The 21,062-nt window shown below is 39.5% G+C and overlaps 3 protein-coding genes across 3 annotated transcripts; 1 reads left to right on the forward strand and 2 right to left on the reverse strand.

Moving 5' to 3' along the window:
* Nucleotides 1–48: 48 nt before the first annotated feature.
* Nucleotides 49–2,509, reverse strand: LOC136351145 (uncharacterized). Its single transcript, XM_015761541.3, has 3 exons — nt 2,416–2,509; nt 855–1,011; nt 49–293 (listed from the first exon to the last, which is right to left on the reverse strand). The coding sequence occupies exons 1-3, from the start codon at nt 2,416–2,418 to the stop codon at nt 247–249; spliced, it is 207 nt and encodes a 68-aa protein (XP_015617027.1). The 5' UTR covers nt 2,419–2,509; the 3' UTR covers nt 49–246.
* Nucleotides 2,510–3,347: 838 nt separating this feature from the next.
* Nucleotides 3,348–7,343, reverse strand: LOC107277428 (OBERON-like protein). The gene is made up of 4 exons (XM_015761542.3): nt 7,232–7,343; nt 5,561–5,736; nt 4,607–5,444; nt 3,348–4,092 (listed from the first exon to the last, which is right to left on the reverse strand). The coding sequence occupies exons 2-4, from the start codon at nt 5,711–5,713 to the stop codon at nt 3,536–3,538; spliced, it is 1,548 nt and encodes a 515-aa protein (XP_015617028.1). The 5' UTR covers nt 5,714–5,736; nt 7,232–7,343; the 3' UTR covers nt 3,348–3,535.
* An 8,031-nt stretch (nt 7,344–15,374) lies between these two features.
* LOC4350986 (heterogeneous nuclear ribonucleoprotein 1) lies at nt 15,375–19,506 on the forward strand. Its single transcript, XM_015761543.3, has 4 exons — nt 15,375–15,523; nt 15,698–15,942; nt 16,125–17,315; nt 18,903–19,506. The coding sequence occupies exons 2-3, from the start codon at nt 15,721–15,723 to the stop codon at nt 17,304–17,306; spliced, it is 1,404 nt and encodes a 467-aa protein (XP_015617029.1). The 5' UTR covers nt 15,375–15,523; nt 15,698–15,720; the 3' UTR covers nt 17,307–17,315; nt 18,903–19,506.
* The last annotated feature ends 1,556 nt before the right edge of the window (nt 19,507–21,062 follow it).

Here is a 21,062-nt window from a genome sequence, read left to right on the forward strand (position 1 = left end):
CCGACAAAATTCACAAGCACAAGCAGGGACCTTTTCCAACAGCAGATGTTAACTGGAGATGAACGGTATAATATTATACTAATCCATTCAACATTGTAAGACAGGTAATTCTGTTACATTGTACTTCAACTCGATGCTTCAGAAATGTAAATGCATACAAAACACTGACAACACCAAACATTTTAGCTGCCGCTGCCACTTGCATTGGATGCAATGTATCACAAATCTCTTGAATCAGCTCTGTTTTTAGGCCATCCCGCCGCTAGTTGCTGTCCTGATTATCTGAAACAAAGCTGCAGATGCACAAAAATGTATGGTGTTAAAAGCGCAATAATAGCAGAAGAAACATAGCAAGGTGGCCTAGAGAACATCCGAACTGTAAGTTCCATATAGATAGGCAAGAAAGTTGCATGGCTACACAACAGAAGATCAAAACATGACCTACTTGCATGCACTGAAGAGCTAGATTTGTTGGTATAGTATACAACAGAGATAAAAATAACCTAGAATTTGAGTTGTAATAACTAATTAAGAATTCACCAAATCACTCATAAAACACGCACAATAGCAGTCTTAAATTTCTAGTGACATAGCCAGCTCTATTTCATTAGGTTATCATGAATTTGTAGCAGAGTGACACTCAGCATTTTAATTCCTCTAGTATCAATTCAAAACCTAAGAGTGCTTTGTCATGAAGACTTAAAGCTAATGTGATGGAATTCATTTGTCATTATCTTTTGAAAGCAAAAGAAGAGACAATAATAAGCTATGCATCAGCGCATTCTAAAGTAACACAGCACAAGTGTCAGTGAAATAAAATCAACAGAGGATAAAGATAAGGTTGGAAGGCATACATGATCCAATGACCACAAATATGAAGAATCCAAGCACAAGAGGTCCAACTGGATAGTCGTTCCCCTTCTTCACAGTAGTTTCAGGCACTGAACCCCTCTTGGTGATATTCTTCTGGAACTTTGCAGTCTTCCTGTCAGCAAGGCGCCTTGAAGTAGTCTGGTCGTGCAAAACAACCCAACCATTCAGCATACACAAATATTCATACTCAGTTTTCTAACTACTTTACATCTGCCAGGTGTAAAATAAATGGCAGATCCATGTACTAACAAGTTGGAGACCAACTCATGGTCCATCAAAGAAAGAGAAGATCACTTTTTTATAGAATTTATAAGTAGTTAATGGACCTTACTATGCCAAGTCATAATCCAGAAAAGTGCAAAATCTGTATCACATCATGCTCTAACTGAACCAAATGCTGCTCAGCTACCAGTTTAGATATTACTATTCATTACTTTAAACATCAAATATTCACTATTCTTCCTATATCCGATTTATGCCTAAAAGTTGTAAAATTAAAATAATGGAAACCAGAACATTGGTTGCAATGCAGCTTAGTGCAAAAAAAAAGGTAGACATAAAAGTTGGCAAAACTTAACCTTGACCTACACCTCTCCTAAAAGCACAACCTAAACCATGCAACGGCGGTTCAGACACCATTCAGAATATTCCACAAGAAGCACTTTCAACTCCCAAATAGTGTATAAAAACCTACCATGAATCAGATAACAAGTTGCAACTACAGGTTTTTGAAACACGGTTCCTTTCTAGACCAAGTCAACTCTGACTCAGACTGACTCTTTGGATTATTTTAGTTGTTAAATGTAAAAAAGCCATATTCAATGGGTAGATGCCTCCCTACTTTCCCAGTGAACATTGTTAAAACCACAAGTCAAACATGGATCACCCATATTTTGCTAAAGAACCTATGCAATTTACCTCGCTCTACGTAAGAGGCTAAGACCAATCCTTGATGATACTAACATGCCTAACCATGCTCCTAATGATTACCACTCCAAACTCAAGTACGAAAGCTATTCTGTTATGTAACCTAAAAATAATTTCTAACTGGAGAATCATCGATATCGACACTAGAATACAAGAACATAGAAGCTTATAAATTTTAAATTTTAAGTATTAATTATGTCTGTCAGAAACAATCAGAACTAACTACTGCTCTATTTTTCACAAAGGAAGGATCAATTGGAGAATGGAAAGAAAATATTTGCTAATCACTACTCCAATTTAAGACTGATTCACAAAAAGAAAAAAAAAACTGCCTATCTCGACTACAAATCTCAACAAATTCTGTAACCCCAGCAATCAAACATCAACAGAATACCCGAAAAAACCACCAGATCTGGCGAAAGCAACACATCAACCGCACGGATCCGCGAAAGCCAGCATCTCTTTGTACCAAAATTTTTCCTCAACTCGACGATAAAGGCGAGACCCTTTCCTCACCCAGATCCCGATCCGTACCCGCGCCCTTCCACCCAACAGGAGAGGGAGCTACAGTAGTACGCCTCCAAGAGAAGTGTTGAGGGATTCAGGCTCGCTTACCATCTCCGCGGGTCGCGTGGCCTGCCGCCGCCGGTGATCTCGCCGGAGAAAGAGAGAGAGAGAGAGAGAGTTGAAGCAGCAGCTGTTGAGGCGTGGTGATTTGGGACAAGCAGAGGGGCTTTTATAGAAAAATTCGCGCGCTCTCTCCCTCTCTCTTCTCCCGCGTGAACCAACCGTGGGAGGGAGGTGTGGTCCGAGTCCACGACCCCGATCCCTGCACCGGGATGATCCCATCCGTCCAAATCCCCTCGAGATTCGTGCATACAGGCCTCGATTCATGGGCATGGTGCACTGACGAGGTATTAGATTGAGCTGTCAGGTTTTGACTTGGCGTGCTCTTCCTCCTCCTGTGTCTTCGTTTCCACGATGCCCCCGTTGACTTGTTCACGGCGACGACTTTGGCACGCCACGCCGCCGACCAGATCCACGTCGCCGCGGCGCGCCGGGCGCGCTCCCGGCGTCGCGATCTGTCGCGGTCGAGCGATCGACCGGCCGTGCACGCGCACGCCAGCGCGCGCACGGCGCACCCGTGACAGCGCCCACGGGCACGCACCCGTGCATGCATCCAGCTCACCTTATCTCGACATGGATAAATCTCTCTAATACAACAATTGAACAACTAACTAATGCAATATCAGTAAAACAGTAAAAAAATACTAAAAAAAAACAAGGTTGGGTGTTTGGCTGATCGATGAGCTGCAGTCAAGGTTTGAAATTTCGGTCACCGAAATGCTCATATCTCACCCCCAAACTTTTAGTTTTTTGCAAATTTTTGTGAATTTGGTCAGATTTTATTCAAATACATTCAAAATCAGTCAAAATTTTTAAAAAAATCGTACGAAAAAAATCTGAAATTTCGGTTCTATCGCCCACATGCAGTAGAAATCCTAATTTCGAAACTTCAAACCCTGGCTGCAGTACATACAGGTAAATTTGGTAAAACACTACACAGATCCACTTACCATTTTACCATGGATTCTGAATGTTTTTTGTGTTCACGGTGCAGAGTGCAGAGAGATTGGTTACCATTCATGCATGGATGGATGGATGGATCGAGCTAGCAATGGATCTGGATCACTGATCACACACATGTGAGGTGACAAACATGTTCGTCGGATGATCATTTCGTCATCGTCTTCGTCATGCCGATCACCATGTCATAGATCTCCTTCAGCATCATCATCTGCCGCGGGTCGTCGCCGTCATTTCTGTCTCTCCCGTTCTGCGCCACGTCGTCGTCGTCGACGGCGGCGGCGGTGGCGCGGCCGGAGCTGCGCGGCATGCTCAGGGCCTCGCGCAGCAGCTCATGCACCTTGGACACCGCGGCGGCGGACTCGGACGACGGCGGCGACGGCATGCCGCTCAGCGCGTCGAGTATCTTGCACAGCATCGCGTTCTGCGTCGTCGGCGCCGCCACGCCGCCGCTGCTGCTCGCCGGCGGTGGCGGGACCTCCTCCTGCTCCGCCGCCATGGGCTGCAGCTGCTGCTCGGCCTCCTTGGCCTTCTCCACCTCGCCGTCGGTGATGGCATCGACAGAGAGGCGAACCTTCTTGTTCGTCATTGCAGTTTCTTGGACATATTCAGAGAGTTGATTGTTGCAGGTTTCATGGGGATCAGTGTTCTGCTGCACCTGTTTTTCGTTTTCAGTGATCTCTGGAGCATCATCTAGCTCAATCTCTGGGAAATATGGAAAATGTCAGTGTGTAATAGCTCAAATTTAATTTAATTCCATGTCAGATATCAATGACAGTAAGCATATGACACGTTAGAAGATAAACTTTCTGGAATTTCATTCAATCATGAGAAATAGCCATCAAACATATTGTTGTTGATTCCAATGCCCCACATATTTTTAATTTGTAAAAAATTGGCTTCAAAACTGTAGCTGTTCTGACAAGTAAAACAGTATGCATAAAACTAAACTGCAGTGGACAATCAATCAGCTTACAATTGAAGATATGCAATTGCTTTCAATTGGAAAAGTTGGAAATGTCTCCTAAAAAAAAGTTAGAAATGAAATCAATTACCCATCACATCAGGATAATTCTATCTGATTATGTGATGATCCTTCTATAAATAAAGAAAAAGTAAAGCATAGATTCCGTAACATAGTCAGTGCTAAGAACCAAACACAAGCACTGAGTAAATCAGCATAATAATAAGATGAGAAGACAAAAATTAGTACACATACCTTGGAGCGCCTGAAGCAGAACTTCAGGACCCATCGATTCAGCTTGAACAACCTTCAGTCTTTCGATCAGATCAGTACATTTCTCGAACAATTTCTTCCCTTTCGAATCCTCGCTAACACTGAACACCTCCTGAACATACTCGAGCTCTCGCGCCAACGCATCCGTGCCCCAGATCTTGGCACAATGCTGGAACACATTCCTGACCCACCCCAGCAGCTCAGATGTCCCATGGCAGGCCTTGCAGAAGAACACTGTCACATAGTGGGCAACTCCATCTTCAACCGTAATCACAGTCTTGATCTGCTCCTCACGAATTGCGCAGCCAGCGTGGGTCCAGTGAGAGCAGCCGTCACACCCAATCCAGCGGCATGTGTTGACATCGAAATCGAACCCGTTGCAGACCACACACATGCAGAGGTTGCAGAAGCCTCTCCTGCAGCAGCAGACATCGCAGTCGCACTCCTCAGCTGGGAGAACACTCTGGCAGGAGATGTTCTTGCATCTCTCGTAGGCGAAGATCTCCGCGAGACGGCTCCGTGGCACGCTGACATTTTCGTGCAGATATGCCGGGATCCCCATCTTGAGGGCAACAAACATCTCCAACTGCACATGGTGAGCCGTCAGAAGCGTTGCCGATGTCAGGTCAGGCCTGATTTCGACATGCTTCTGAAGACGAACGAGTTGCTCTACATGGCTCTGATCATCGATGTCCTCCATGAGCAACCGGAGCGCGATCTTGAGTTCTTCCAGCAGCCGCTCTGTCATGGATTTCATTTTGCTGGCAACAATGGCGACGTCGCCTTTGACAACATCCCAGACGGTCAAATCTTCAGGGATCTGAGAATGAAAAATGAGATGCAAATTAGAGGCGTCATCGATGGTGATAAACTACTCATCATCTATTTTCATAGCAATTGCTAGAGAAGAGGCAATGTCTGTGATCTGGAACTGACATTCTGTATGGCAGAATTGTGTCCTGAATATTCAGAACTCAGCAAGGGTTCTTGGTTTTCCAAGGCCGAAGAGCGCGGTGTCTGAAGGCCTATGGAGTCGACCTTTTGTGAAGGTTTCTTCCGACGGAATTTTCGACGGGATGAGGGTGCCATCGAAACTTAAAACCCTACTAAACCTGCAAGGAACAGTTAACTCCATGAGTCATCAGCTGCATAAAGGTCATATTATAAGAAGAGAAATTTTATAGTTCTTAAAAAAAAGTATCTGAGCTACCTAAATTTTAAACTAAATTTTTTTGGTACCTCAAGATACTCAGTATCTAGAGATATCGAATTTTACACTAGAATGGTAAAATTACCCTTATAAGAACTGAATCCTCTAACTTAGCTCATATGTTAGCCACATAACCAACAGGTTCACAATGGCCCACGCAAGAGACGTCATAGGAATCTCATCGCACCTTATAAGGGTCCGATCGCATCCCAAAATAAACCTAGATATTATTGAATTACTCGAGTTAAATTCCACATCAATTATTCCCCTTCACATGCAGCGCGCATAAATATTTTTCACGTTGAGTTAAATAAATGGCAGAATATAATTTTTGAAAGCCACAAAAAGGTCCAGCATATATGCCCTGTTATCACCCACCAACCGTTGATCAGAGAGAAAAGAGAGATATATGTGTCCATCATGATGGAATGGAAGCATATTTATTAGAGCGGCATAGAATGATAGCTACAACATATATATAGCAAATACAAATTGTATTAACAGGATTGCTACGTGTCAGATGATTAATATTTTTCGTAACTCCCAATCGATGGCATCGTTAACTTTTTGTCGTTATCTATGATTCTATATCTAAGGTGTCTAAGATTTCAATTTACTCTCTGTCAACTATTACGTAGTCCGTCCCTCGTATGAACCTTTAGAGACACATAAAGGTACGATTCTATTTCAAATAGATCAATTTTACAGTATTTAAGATACTTATTACTTTGTGGTATCAAATTTATGAAATGCAGTATCTCCTGGGTTTATTTTTTTCAAGGATAGTAAAATCACCCTTTCAAATAACCTCGCACACGCGTGAAATCAAACTAGTTTGCGCATAACGCCTATAATTCTTAGTTCACCCATATATACTAGCCTACTCCATAGTCCGTACTAGTTATGTATATATACTACAACTCATCGTAAAAATGAGATCGATGCACCTCCATTTGTTGATTTGTTGCATCAAAAACAAAAAAAAAGTAAAAAAACTCATCCTCAACGTATACCCGGCAACCAACCACAGATCCGGCGATGCTACGGCTATATGGAGCTAGCTAGGGTTTCGATCGTCTCGATCAGATCGATGGCGCCCCGGCCGGTGTGGCACCAGCTGGCAACGACGACGACCTCACCGCCGGCGATCGATCGATCGACTGCGGCGGGGATCGGACACAGCAGCAAGCAGCCGTGACGCCCGCCTAGCTTCGCTGCGACGTACGGCCGGCGGCGCCGCCCCGCGGCGTGTGGCTTCGACGTACGTACGCACGTCGTCGCCGTGCGCCGGCTGGTGGTCGATCGATCGAAAGCTAGATCGAGCTAGCCTGCGGCGGCGGCGGCGGTGACGGGAGGGGGAAGAGACGAGCGGAGAGGAGAGGAGAGGAGAGGATCACCTGAGAGCGGCGGCGGCGGCGGCGGTCGGAGCGGTCGCTCTCGATCGCTGCGCTTGGGGTTTATAAACGGTCGGAAGCGGAAGGCTCGGGCAGATGCCTTGATGGAGATGGGAGTGGAGTCAGTGGTGGCCTAGGTTAGGTGGGGAGGACGGGTTCACACTACACACGTGCACGTTTCGGGGAAACGAATGAGTCGGCTGGGCCCACCCGTCAGTCTAAATAGCCGCGATGCTGCCTACTCCCTCCGTTAAAAAAAACTCAATTCCTATATTTCTGTGTTTAACGTTTGACCATCCGTCTTATTTTAAAAAATATATAAAAAAAATAAACAGATAAATCATGCATAATGCATTATTCATGTTTTATCATCCAACAATAATAAAAATACTAATCATAAAAAAAAATTATATAAGACGAACGGTCAAACATTGGATATGGAAATCCAAGAATTAAGTCTTTTTGGGACGGATGGAGTACTTTCATCTCCCCCGTCACTACTGCGGCTGCACACGCTCAGTTGTAGAGTACTTGCTCAGTTATTCCCTCTCCTTTCCCAGTTCATCTCTCTTCTTTTTATGCGCACATTTTTCAAGCTATTAAATGATATATTTTTTATAAAAGTTTTCTATACAAAAATTATTTTAGAAATTATATTAATTTATTTTTAAAAAATAGTTAATATTAAATTAATCATATGCTAATGAGCTGTTCCATTTTACGTGCACCAAGGATTAGTTTCCAACCGTGACTGCCGAACATAGCCTTTAAGTCAAACTTTTTTAAGTTAGTTTAGATTTGTAAAAAAATATGCTAATAATTTTTAAGTACAAAACATATATATTATCAAAATATATTTAGTGTTAAATTTAATATAACTATTTTGGTATTGTAGATGTTATTTTTTTCTATAAACTTGATCAAACCTAAAGACTAAGAAAAAAAGTCAAATGATTTGTAACATGAAATAGATGGAGTAGTTGCATTTGCATTTTCACATACTTAAATTCATTCAAAATCATGCCATCACATATATGTACTTAAAAGTTAAATCACAAGAGATACAACTAACTAGGAAAATCTATGTATGTACTGATGTTGATATACCGGGAAACACAAAGTTTTGGAGATGCAAAAGGGATGGTATATATGTTTGGTATATATGTCTAGTATCAGCATTTTAGGGTATAAATGAATGAATTAATTGTTATAAAGTTGAAAATAGATTTAAAATAATATTTTAATTAAGAAATTAACATATAAAAAGTTTTTCTGTTGTAAAAATCGTGCCATTTTTCTCTTAAAAAAGCCGTGCCATTTAAGAGCTTTATGGACGTGCCCGTTAATCCATCTATTTCTACAAAAGAACAGGGACATCCAAACAAACATATATACTTCGTCCTATGAAAAATAGAAGCACATTTAATTTTCCAAGGCTCTAAGGGTTGGGCAATGTAATGCTGATCAACTTGCTGAGAGTGTTGCACTTCCATACATCTAACCGCTCATCAGCTCTAGATTTATTCAGAATCTGACCCATTTTGATTAATTTGTCATCATTTTTTTTCTTAACACTATACATGCAAGCTCATCAAGCAGGGGCACTGCATGCATGTTCTGCTCAGTAATTTCCTAGGAAGTTAAATTTGCCACTGCATGCATGTCTACAGCTAGCTGAAGAATGAAGATTATCTTAGCTAGGACCACAGCTTCAATCAAGAGACACAGCACAGATCACCACCACTCCTGCATTTCATATATTTGCTCAGGACCCCTGCAATTAGGGCTGTGTTTAGTTCACACTAAAATTGGAAGTTTGGTTGAAATTGGAACGATGTGACGGAAAAGTTGGAAGTTTGTGAGTGTAGAAAAGTTTTAATGTGATGAAAAAGTTGGAAGTTTGAAGAATTATTTTGGAACTAAACACGGCGTAGCTTGCTAGCAGCATGGCACTGAGATCTTCTGCAACTGCAAGCTGGAGTAGACTGCATGCTTCAGAGATGAAAGCACATAGCTGATCAGGACGTCGAGTTTATGCATATGACTAGGTACACATGTAATTAATATAATAACCGTATTTTGAAGGGAAAATAATGCTGTTCAGCTGCTATATGCAGATGCATGCCTTGCTTACTGATCTGTTTGGTTGAGCAAATGGTAGTGCATCTCAATCATTGGGGGCCACAAGGTTTTATTCCATCAACATCCAACCCTCTCACTCATTCTCAATCTCACACTTGTGTTTCAGAGTATATGTATGGCCCATTGAACCCTACCTAGCTGTATCATATCAACATGTTCAGTGCCCACTACTCCCTGCCATGTGGGACCTCTCTAGTTGCTCTGCTCCTATCAAATTACCAAGTCATAGCAATTTGCAACCCTCCCCTGCATGATCATATATATTCATGACACTCTCTGTCATGAGCTAATTTATGTTGCATTGCATAATTGCATTTGCACTTGCAGTAGTAGTGATCTAGTACTCCTAGCTGTACTCTGGGAAAAATAGCATGGTCCCATTTGCCTTCCCTTCTTTTATTAAGGGGATTAATTTTAGATTTTTAATTCATCATCTGTTTGAAAACTAACTAATTATATTTTCGCTTATGGGGGTGCCCAGGTACCGAAGAAAAGGTTTATTTGGGACCAATGCTCTATGTTAATTAATTTGGCGATGTTGAAATGATAAAGTTTTTATAATAAAAAATGGCTAATCCTATACATGTTATCTTAATGTCTACCGGTTGGTTCTATACTTAGTGTTTGATGCTATCACAGGAGAAGCGGAATACTATGTACAGTGGTGCTACACTGTTGAAATTGGTAGCTAAGAGTCTTTTGTACCATTTTGGATGGAATAGCACCTATAGAGCTTTTAATTCTGGTAATCATCTTTTTAGAGGAGTTGGGAACTTGTCCCATCACTCTTTTTTTTCCTTTCATTTTCAATTCTAAAACACATTGGTTGTGTGCTTGTAGGCAGAAGCCAGATATGTAAACCATTACCATTATTAAAAAAACTAATTACAAGGTGATAAGCATATGAATTGCATGGACTTATATTGAATTGCTCTGATCCCTGTCTTCCTTATGTACTGCAGATCACAGTTTCTCTTTCTTTTTTTTTCTTTCTCTTTTGAAAGAAATACTGCAGCAGGGAATAGTGGACATATAGATGAAGCCCATGTCGTTGATAAGTGAGCCCAGTAAAGGCCCAGCATAACCATTCCATCCGTTTATCCATCTTAATTTTCTAGAGTTCGATTTAATTAAATCTGTATTTCATTTTGTTTCTCTGGTTACGTTTTTATGGCTGCCAACGTTTGGTGATACTTTGCTAGCAAGGTTGGTTAATCAGCTTATTAGAAAGCAAATGCCGTAGGACCACTTACTAGCACTTGTTCTTCTCTTATATATAATGAGCGAAATGCATATCGAAAATTCAGATGCGACATTGTAAAAATAATAATTATCTTGCAAGCACATCTCATGTAATTCTCCTGTCACTATTACTTATATTTGAGAATGTACAATTGTCATACTACTCTTATTCTGTAGGCGCGATTTCTTTTTGCTGTGTCACAGCTATGTTAGTATTTTATATTTATTAATTATCTATATCAGATGCAAATATATTAACCAATTTAATGAAATGTTATCTCACTGTGTGATTATGCTTGAAAACTGAGCAAAAATGATTATCAAGAAGTTTAAGTTGCTAAAAGGGTCAGAATAACACTTCTTCTGCTGTGTTGTACTATTTGGTGCTGAGCCACATGAATCAGTCTTAACTCTTAAGTCTTCAAAAGATTAAAAAAAAAAAAATGAGCCTCTCAATTTGCGGCTGGAAATAAGAGGGCTAGCTGCCTCTGGCATGAGCACAACCAAAACTAACAAACTAGCCAGAGATCAAAGTCTAATTAGACTCATCCAAAGTCAACTCATGCAAACTTCTAACTAGCGATAGGACAGCTAGCTAAGTATCTGAATTGATCAATAATACACCTAGTACAAGTATACATGTGGGTACACTTAAAAATTATCTAACACATACATATATTTGCTAGACATTTAATTTCTTCCAAAAAAAATGTTAGACAAAAATTCAGAAGTCAAACTAGCAAGTAACATGTGTGAGAATAATTCATAACAAATTTCAACTCGATCCTATTCTGTTCTAATATAATATAGGCACATACATATATACAATCATATATCCCTCTTTGTATGGGGTTTATGGAAAAGGAGAAAAGTAATTCTAAAAGTTTCATCATGGACTTGTATTTTTCAGCTCATGGTCATTTTGCAGACTTAGTTTTTTTTTTTTTTGGTATGCAGATATTGTAGCATCTTCTTTTAGCAATATATGTTTACTCCATGCTTGGTGCTCTCTAGATCATCTGTAGCAACTTTTCTACACATCAAAAGCCCTTTATACAGTGTGAGCATAAACTTCTCAAAGAAGCTGTTGAAAAGCACACCCCATGCAGAGGCATGAGTGTCTCCTTTTTGCCCCTGTTGGCCTCCAATAAGAAATCCATCAAGGTCCAAAGTACAAAAAAAATTAACGGCTTACGCTTCTAGGCAATTCTCATGAAGTAGTGGCTCTAATTAATCAGGTTTTATGTATACAAATCTCATGTCACAATCATAAAGAATAGGTAGCTAATTGCCTAGTCTTAGCTTAGGATACGGATGGCGTCAAATAACCGAGACCTTAATTAGCATATATGTCAGTGACTACATCAAGATAGACCTGGAAAAGGGAGATATATCTTGGAATGGAGAAACACCCCAATATAGAGTTAATACAAAATATAATATACTATTCATATTTGTAGGGAGATAATCTTATCCATTCCCATTATATAAACAAGTTTAACCTTCTAGCTAGTTGTTGATAATTATCCCCAATAACATTACAAATCAAATACCAAAAAAATACAAATTTTTTTAAGAGTACATAAGCAAAAAAAAAAAATTCTACTCACTCCTTCTAAAAAAATACAACAATTTATAGAGTTTAAAATTTATCCCAAATATAACAACCTAGTACTTATAAATTTGATTTTTACCATTAAATTAACTTTCCATACTACCCCTATTATCTTTTATCTTTATTATAGTCCTAACTAGTCTAGACCTATATCTTACTCACTCTAAGAAGACAGATATATTTGCAAACAAAAATAATTTGAGTAAAACTTTTATATATGTGTTCTTACGATCTAAAAGCAACGGCTAAAAATAAACTACGATGAAAAAAAACCTTAAAATCAACTTCAAATTTAAGGTTGAAAATTTAAATTTTAGCCGATAAGTATAAGCATAAGCGAAAAGATGAGGCCATATATTTTGACCCCTCTCCTTAATTAATACCTACTCGAAGGCTAAAACTTGCATATGCATGATACATATATAGAAATTTGCTTGTACCTAGATAAATTGTACCAGTAATTTAAAAAGTAATTTACCCATCATTCCCTCCAAGAAAATGACGTGTGATCTTAACATAAACACCCTACTAATAGCTATGGGAGATGTATCATTAACCTCCACATGGTGATGTTGTCATGCCAAATTGAAAGTGCCGAAAATGCCCATGAGTTGTATCCAACGTTTCAACTCCTATTTGCACTTGAACCCATAAAGAAAACAACAAGAAGAAAATACCAAAGTTGCATACTATTCCACACTGAAGATCTCATCAGAGATCCACATCTACCCGTAAAAAAAAAAACCATATGCACATCTAGTATCTACAGCTTGGTCGTTAGGATGAGATGGTACTGAAAATAGTGAAACCCCAAGAAGAAACGGCAGTACAAATTAACAGTACATGAATGAATTACATGATGAAATGTGTGTAAAAAATAATATAAAACAGAAAGAAAAATGGGCTCAAAATAAACATGGTTTTTCAGTTGATGAAATGAAGACTAAAATATAAGACGATATAGTAAATTGATATTTTAATATGTATATCTTTCTTTTGGATTGTTTTCATCTTGAATTTTTTTCTCTAAGGGCGTGGCACAATTTTTTTTGCAAAACATCAAATATGTTGTAAAGATATAAATACATAGATCTCCTGCTAGCTGTATGGTTATTCTTAAGAAATTTTAGATGGTCCTTTTCATTTACATGTTAGTCTTAGCGTCTCATGCAACAATCTAGGGTGGAAGAATGGAGATTGACAATATGCCAATCCATAGTCCATACAAATTGGTGGAAAGCTATATATATACTCTCTCTATCCAAAAGTGTTAAGCATATTCCATTTTTTTAGTTTTTCTAAATGAGGATGGTCATATTTGTAATCTCCATGTGCTAAATTAAATTGTTGACTGGAATCCAAATAGCCATCTTAATAATCATTAGTTGCATGCATGCATATATTTCTTGATTTTGTTACATGAGGGATGAGTAAATTACTCCTTGTTCTTGGTGATAAAAGAAAAATGTCTTAGATAGGTGGACATTCTCTCAACTAAGTACTAACTGGAGTTTTAGTCCTAGATTTAGATAAATGCCAACAAAATTTTGGAGACACACATATTCCTGTTCAATAGAAAGACATCAAGAGGTCGGTTTCTTGTGTTCCTAACAATTTCTAGGTGGATGTAAACATTGTAAAGGTCATATATGTGTTCTTAGATAGGAGTGGATTTGGAAGAAAATGAGTAGACAATGGGCGATTGGTGATAAGTATTTTGTATTCGGAGGTGTGCGCTTGACGCGTCAAGAACATTAACGAACATTTAGATTCCGTAGAAATGGCCCTAAGAAAAGACAAACACAAGGAGTACACAAACATTTGTCGATGAGATTTGATAGTATATTTGTACCATGAATTACAAGACTGACTTTGCGTAGACCGGTTCACTTTAATAGCACCCAAAGTTCACCCCGTTCCCATTTTTAACACTTTTGTCAATTCTCAATCGTTTTCCGTCCGCCTTGGTCGCTATTGACAGCCACGTACGCGATATGACGTTTTTACCCCTCACAAGTACAAGTAGAATGCATGGCAATGAAAGACGAATGTATCTCTATTATGCCATCTACCATTCTCGTGACTAACTTTCTGCCACTGGTCCTCCCCTATACTCATGGTTCTCGTGTATGGGCTGAAACACGCGTGAAGATGATTTGAAGCGAATAAATGTATGTAATTGATTTTGCATATAAAAATAATTGATTAAAACGTTACCAGTGCACATCGCGTAGAAGCCAAATATATGGTGAGGTGGAAAAAGATATGATTATCTCTTTATATGGAAACAAACAAAACTATGCAGTTACTTTCGCGCGAAACGGACAATACACCGCGCGTTACACGTCAGAGTACGTGGAGAATGTGGGAGTGGAGGAGAAAAGCTATGAGCATGAAACAATACCGTGAGCATCGAAGGAAAACAATGTGGTGAGATGGCATGAGTAATAGCGTAGAAAACAAGCCACATTACACGAGAAGAACATTTGCAGCTCGGAAAAAGACCAAAAGGAACAATTGATTCGATTTGCAGCTTATTTTTAAATAAACTGCACCATGAAGATAGGAAAAAAAATCTAAATTTTCAATTTAAAAACAATGCAAAGTATTTCGACATCATAGTTAAGGGCTAAGGTACATTAAAAATATAAATATGACAATCCTAGCGACAAGTAGATATTAAATCAATAGAGATCGAATCAAAATCGCATTATTCACAAAATATCATCATAACTTAAATCATAAAATACACAATATAACCTGATAAGAAAGATACATGAGAAATAAATGTATCAACATCAACGATCACAAACGTTACACGAAGCCAAACACCAAACAGAAAAAAATAAATAAAGGAAAATAAGTCCAAAAAAAAGAACACAACACACAGCTATATACTATAAAGCTCTGCAGGACATGGAAGGAGAAGAAAAAAAAAGAAAAGAAAAGCAGAGGAGAGAGTAGCAGAGAGAAAGAAAAGAAAAGAAAATAAATAAATAATAAAAAGCAAAGGAAGGGAAGGAAGGAGAGAGAGATAGAATAGAGAGAGACACACAAACACCTACAACACCAACAACAACAAGAGAAAGAGAGAAAGAAGAGAAGGAAAGGAGAGGAAGAAGAGGTGGTGGTGGTGGTGGTGGTGGTGTGTGGCCTCCTTCCCCTCCCTCCTCTCGCGAGGTTGCCATGCCTCCCCCAAGATCCTAGAACGCATCCCCACAACCTCACCTCGCTCGCAAGAATCTTCTTCCCACCATCGCCCTCCCTCGGGATCGATCCAACCCGATCATCAATCGGTAAAATTCATTTCGTTCGTTCGTTCATTCATTCCCCATTTCGGTGCCGAATTGGGGGCGGGTTCTTGATCGGTTCTTGCTAGATCTGCCGCCCGACCGGGGATCGCCGGGGCGAGGATCGGGATCTGATTCGATCCGGTGGGGGATCGGTGGTTGTTGTTTGTTTTGATGCAGGGGCGGGGAAGGAGGAGGAGGGGATGGAGGCGGACGCCGGGAAGCTGTTCATCGGCGGCATCTCGTGGGACACCAACGAGGACCGCCTCCGCGAGTACTTCGACAAGTACGGCGAGGTGGTGGAGGCCGTCATCATGCGCGACCGCGCCACCGGCCGCGCCCGGGGATTCGGCTTCATCGTCTTCGCTGACCCTGCCGTCGCCGAGCGGGTCATTATGGAGAAGCACATGATCGATGGCCGCATGGTAATTAAAATCAACTTTGTTTGCTTACATCAACATGTTTGTGTTAAGATTCATGATGATGATGATGGTGTGCTAGATCCATCCATGGTGGTATGTAATGGTGGTTTGTAGGTGTTACTGATTGTTGTCGTTTCGAGGAATTCAGAATGTTTTTTGGGATTTTTTGTTTTGTTTTGTTTTAGGTGGAGGCGAAGAAAGCTGTTCCCAGGGACGATCAGCACGCTCTTAGCAAGAGCGGCGGGAGCGCTCATGGATCGCCGGGGCCCAGCCGCACCAAGAAGATATTCGTTGGGGGGCTAGCGTCCACCGTGACGGAGGCGGACTTCAGGAAGTACTTTGAGCAGTTCGGGACGATCACCGATGTCGTGGTGATGTATGATCACAACACGCAGCGTCCCAGAGGTTTTGGGTTCATTACGTACGATTCGGAGGATGCTGTGGACAAGGCATTGTTCAAGACCTTCCATGAACTGAACGGTAAGATGGTTGAGGTCAAGCGCGCGGTTCCTAAGGAACTATCACCTGGGCCTAGCATGCGTTCTCCTGTCGGTGGATTCAACTATGCCGTGAACAGAGCCAATAACTTCCTCAATGGATACACCCAGGGTTATAATCCGAGCCCAGTCGGTGGCTATGGAATGAGGATGGATGCAAGGTTTGGGCTTCTATCGGGTGGCCGTAGTAGTTATCCTTCTTTTGGTGGTGGTTATGGAGTCGGTATGAATTTTGATCCAGGGATGAACCCTGCTATTGGGGGAAGCTCAAGCTTCAACAACAGTCTCCAGTATGGAAGGCAGCTTAATCCATACTACAGTGGAAATTCTGGTAGATACAATAGCAATGTTAGCTATGGTGGAGTCAATGACAGTACTGGGTCAGTGTTCAACTCGCTGGCTCGTAATTTATGGGGTAATTCAGGTCTTAGTTACTCTTCCAACTCTGCAAGCTCTAATTCCTTCATGTCATCTGCCAATGGGGGCCTTGGTGGAATTGGGAACAACAATGTGAATTGGGGAAACCCTCCTGTGCCTGCACAAGGTGCTAATGCTGGCCCAGGCTATGGCAGTGGGAACTTCGGTTATGGATCCAGTGAAACCAACTTTGGTCTCGGTACCAATGCTTATGGAAGGAATGCTGGATCTGGTGTTGTTAATACATTCAATCAATCAACCAATGGGTATGGAAGGAACTTTGGAGATTCATCAGGAGGAGGTGGCGGTGGTGGCGGTGGCTCCATCTATGGAGACACAACTTGGAGATCCGGATCTTCTGAGCTTGATGGAACCAGCCCATTTGGCTATGGGCTTGGGAATGCAGCTTCAGATGTTACAGCAAAGAACTCAGCAGGTTACATGGGGCATTAACAAATAGAGGTTAGATATATTCTTAATGCTTATGTTCTGTTTATCTAAAGTTCCATTTTGTTGCTGGCTAGTGTTTCAACCATTACCTTCATGTGGTGCCGCTATGATGGTAGCAATGTGAAAACAGTGTCTTTAAATATTGAATATTCATTCTGCTGAAACAATATCGCTAGATGAACCCATGCATATTCAATGCTTATATAGGAAATGTTTTTACCATTGCAAATATAATGCTAGTGTTAGTTGTCCTAGGAAAATACTGGATGACACTGATCATTCAAGCGTGGTAACACCACTTGGCAGTTTGGCCTTTTATAGAAAAACAAGTGTGTGTTTTTTACTGCTTCTGGAGTATGTTAGATATTTACTCAATGTTGCAACTGTTACGTTAAAATGCGTATGATGATTCTCTGAATATTTCATTCTTTGGTTGGTTATTGCATTATTTATGAACTAGACATCAATTTGTTTGGATGATTCACCCATCAACGTTTAGGCATGCTGTCCAAGTAGTACAACAATTAAATTTGTAGCTGTGAAAACAGAAGCTATGCGTCCAGTTTTGACCTGTGGTTCGTAATAGATAGTAACACTTGCTTGGTGTAGAAACTTTATTCCCTTCTCCAATTATTGAACTTTTTGTCAGTGCTTAATGTGTTATGTGTGTAGCGTCCCATCAAGCTGGAGATTCTAGTTAACATATTCATGACGGTGTTATATTTAGACATTAATATGCCTGTGATATATCCAATATATAGTTCAAAAGTATACATTTGTTCCATGTTTGGCTACCACCTAGGTATACTAGGGTCATGGGTTCAGCTAGCTGTTTAGTCTTTTTGGATGTTCTTAGCTTTCTAGTTGTTAGGTTATGTCACCAACTCACCAAACTTAAAGTATCTGCTAAGAATTATAAGGTACTTAGGAAAACTGTGTCCCTTTAATAACTAGTTTTTTCATTGATTCCAGTCTCAAAGCTGGAAATCATTAACTCGACAAACTAATCTTATTTATGATTAGCTTCTGAAATATGGTGCAAACATATATTTTAGATTCAGAATAATTCTGAAGTGCTTCAATAACTTGAAATTTCGTTGCAAATGATATGTTTCAGTTCTTATCAGAAATTCAGTATTCTGAATTCATTGCTCTTACCACAACTAACCATGACATAACATTTTGCTTGTTTACGCAATGCAAATATTAATTGTGGTAGTCCTTGGATGTTTGGTAGCTTGAGTCTTCAGTCATACGGTAGACAACTTTGCATCTTAGATAAATATAAATGGCCTAATAAGATTTTGGAAACTTAAGCCTGACCTGAGTATTTTATTTTAGAGAATGAACTTCTTAGGGGCACTGGTGTAATAATTTTTTTGTCAAAGCATTCTTCAAGTTGATTTTTGTTAAAAAAAAAGATCAATTATTACAACATGCTTGTACTCATCTTATTTTGAATGTATGCTTTTCATCTTCGTTATATTACACTGCTAAGGACATTACTGAAACTAAACCTTATTTTTTGTGCTCTTTGTTTTTCTGCATGCATTGCACAACACTATATATACTCTCTAACTTTTATGTTCTCCTGTGCAGCAATGTCGCCGCCTAGGAATCTTTTTCACATACAACATTTGTCAAAATAGGTTGAGGAGAGAACCACAGGTGCATCAGGTGCAAATTTTGAACCTCACATGATTTACAGAAATGGGTTAGTTAATAGAGCTAACCACCAGGGATTTGGTCAATGAGATCAGATATATATCCTCAGAGAACCATTTAAACGTATTTCCATTTTATGTAAGGTTTGAGATTGTGGTTTCGGATTTCTACAGCGAGTTTAGGTTTTGGCAACCTTGTGTTTTTTCTTGGTTGAGATGTGAAGTAAGATTGCGGGATATATATATCTGAAGAGTGTTCAGTTGTACGGCGGCGCTGCCCCCATATAGGCCCCCCTTTTTGGGTTTTTGTTCTTATAGTAGAAACTGCTCTAGCGTTTTGCAAATTGTGTGCTAGCTGTTGTTATCAGGATGATAATTTTTTTCCCCTTCTTGGTTTTTATCTTACTGAAGTGTATGTACCAGAGATCTTGCTGGTCTGTGTTTTTCCTAGTGGAACTTTTGAGGGATGCCCCTTCTGGGTCTCAAAGAATAATAATGCTACATTATATTCTAATTCATTTTGAGGCTTTCTAAGGCTATATATTATTTGTATGTACCCTGCTGGAACATCTGTACATTCTGATGCTCTTTGCAATTTGCCTTTGTGCTGCTTTTGCATCTTCTCTTCTGGGTCTGTCTAGTGGTCAGTGGGTGATGCCTGGTTCTTCTACCATGCATAATTTACCTTGTATAATGTTGCTATTGTACCATCTCTTCATGTGCCTTTTGATGGCTGGGCTACATGGATGATGGCTCTGCAGGCTGCAGCCATGCTTGAGGATTGTGATGTTAACATATAATAATATCTTCATCTTGTGATGTACAGTAAATTACCAGCTTTTTTTTTAAAAACCCCAAATGCAAGGGATTCGGTAATTGATATGTCAATCACTATTCCTTCTGATAAGCTCCAGAATTTTGTAGGAGAGTCATAGACAGTTGAGTTTGTGATTTGTGAATAGATTAGAAATTAAGTAGTTGAAGTTATTAATAGATTAGAAAATCAGCAACCTGTCATGAGAATTAGGAACTACTCCCCTCGTCTCAAAATATAAGCATTTTTTACTCTAACACGGTCTCCGAGATGCTACTTTGACCAACAATATCTATAAAACTAAGATGTTTTAAATAAAAAAAGTTGCATATTATGATATTTTGTTTAATGATAAATCTAGTAAAATCAATTTTACATGATTGATCTTTTTTATAATTTTGTTATTAATAGTTAAAATTAAAAATGTTTGACTTGTCACTATGCTAAAAATGCTTATATTTTGGAATAGATGGAGTACCTGTTTACTCCGTATGTGATAGGTGCCTGATCTTTTAACTCTTAATTATTGATTTTCATATGCAGCCCAACCTAATTTTTCATGCTTAATCAACGGTTTGGTATCAGCTTTCAATTCTTCTAGTGTTAATGAAGTTGCTTCAACTGATGAGCAGTTAAAAAAAATTATGAACAATTTCTTACAGCAGAATTCTCCATAGATCGCTTACTGAATGTAGCTTGTCAGAATGAAAACAGTCACTTAGCTCTTGCATGATGTGAAACAGCGTGCTCGCCAAAGAAGTTTTACAAATTCAGAGTGAAGCAGTTGAAAAGAAGTTATGCCCCAATGCAAGTTTCCTTTTTTTTTAAAAAAAAAAATCATGGCCCATTAGAGAACTACATCTTTTCCATAATTCCAACCAACTTGAAAAGGCATTTTGCAAATTCAATTGCTCCATTTGAAAAGGAAGATTACCCCAAGTTTTTTTAAACAAAAATACATGACCCAAGACAGAATTGTGTCGTCATAATTCATTTGCCCATAGAGGTAGAGAATTAGGTGGTAGATTTTTTTTTTTGGGGTGTAGAAATCGATCCATGCAAGCAAAACAAAGGTGCTTTCCTAACTGGACCACTGCTATTAATAGACAATTCTTTAGAAATTATATAGCAATCTGATTTTTAATAGTTGATGCTATTGATTTTTCGATATACATTTTGACCACTCATCTTATTAAAAAAAATTACTACCTCCGTCTCAAAACATATTGTGCCAAAACATAACATGGGGCAGAGGCAGCATGTAATTGTCATTTATTTTAT

This window comes from Oryza sativa, chromosome 11 (assembly GCF_034140825.1).
Source record: "Oryza sativa Japonica Group chromosome 11, ASM3414082v1".
NCBI classification, from domain to species: Eukaryota; Viridiplantae; Streptophyta; class Magnoliopsida; order Poales; family Poaceae; genus Oryza; species Oryza sativa.

Bases quoted from the DNA above. Each gene is read 5' to 3' on its own strand.
- LOC136351145 (XM_015761541.3), bottom strand. The intron at 294-854 runs GTATGCCTTCCA...GTGCATCTGCAG, and splicing joins ATTTGTGGTCATTGGATCAT to CTTTGTTTCAGATAATCAGG.
- LOC107277428 (XM_015761542.3), bottom strand. From the start codon at position 5,713: ATGGCACCCTCATCCCGTCGAAAATTCCGTCGGAAGAAACCTTCACAA. The intron at 5,445-5,560 runs GTCAGTTCCAGA...TTTCATTCTCAG, and splicing joins ACAATTCTGCCATACAGAAT to ATCCCTGAAGATTTGACCGT. The intron at 4,093-4,606 runs GTATGTGTACTA...CATATTTCCCAG, and splicing joins TCTGCTTCAGGCGCTCCAAG to AGATTGAGCTAGATGATGCT.
- LOC4350986 (XM_015761543.3), top strand. From the start codon at position 15,721: ATGGAGGCGGACGCCGGGAAGCTGTTCATCGGCGGCATCTCGTGGGAC. The intron at 15,943-16,124 runs GTAATTAAAATC...GTTTTGTTTTAG, and splicing joins ACATGATCGATGGCCGCATG to GTGGAGGCGAAGAAAGCTGT.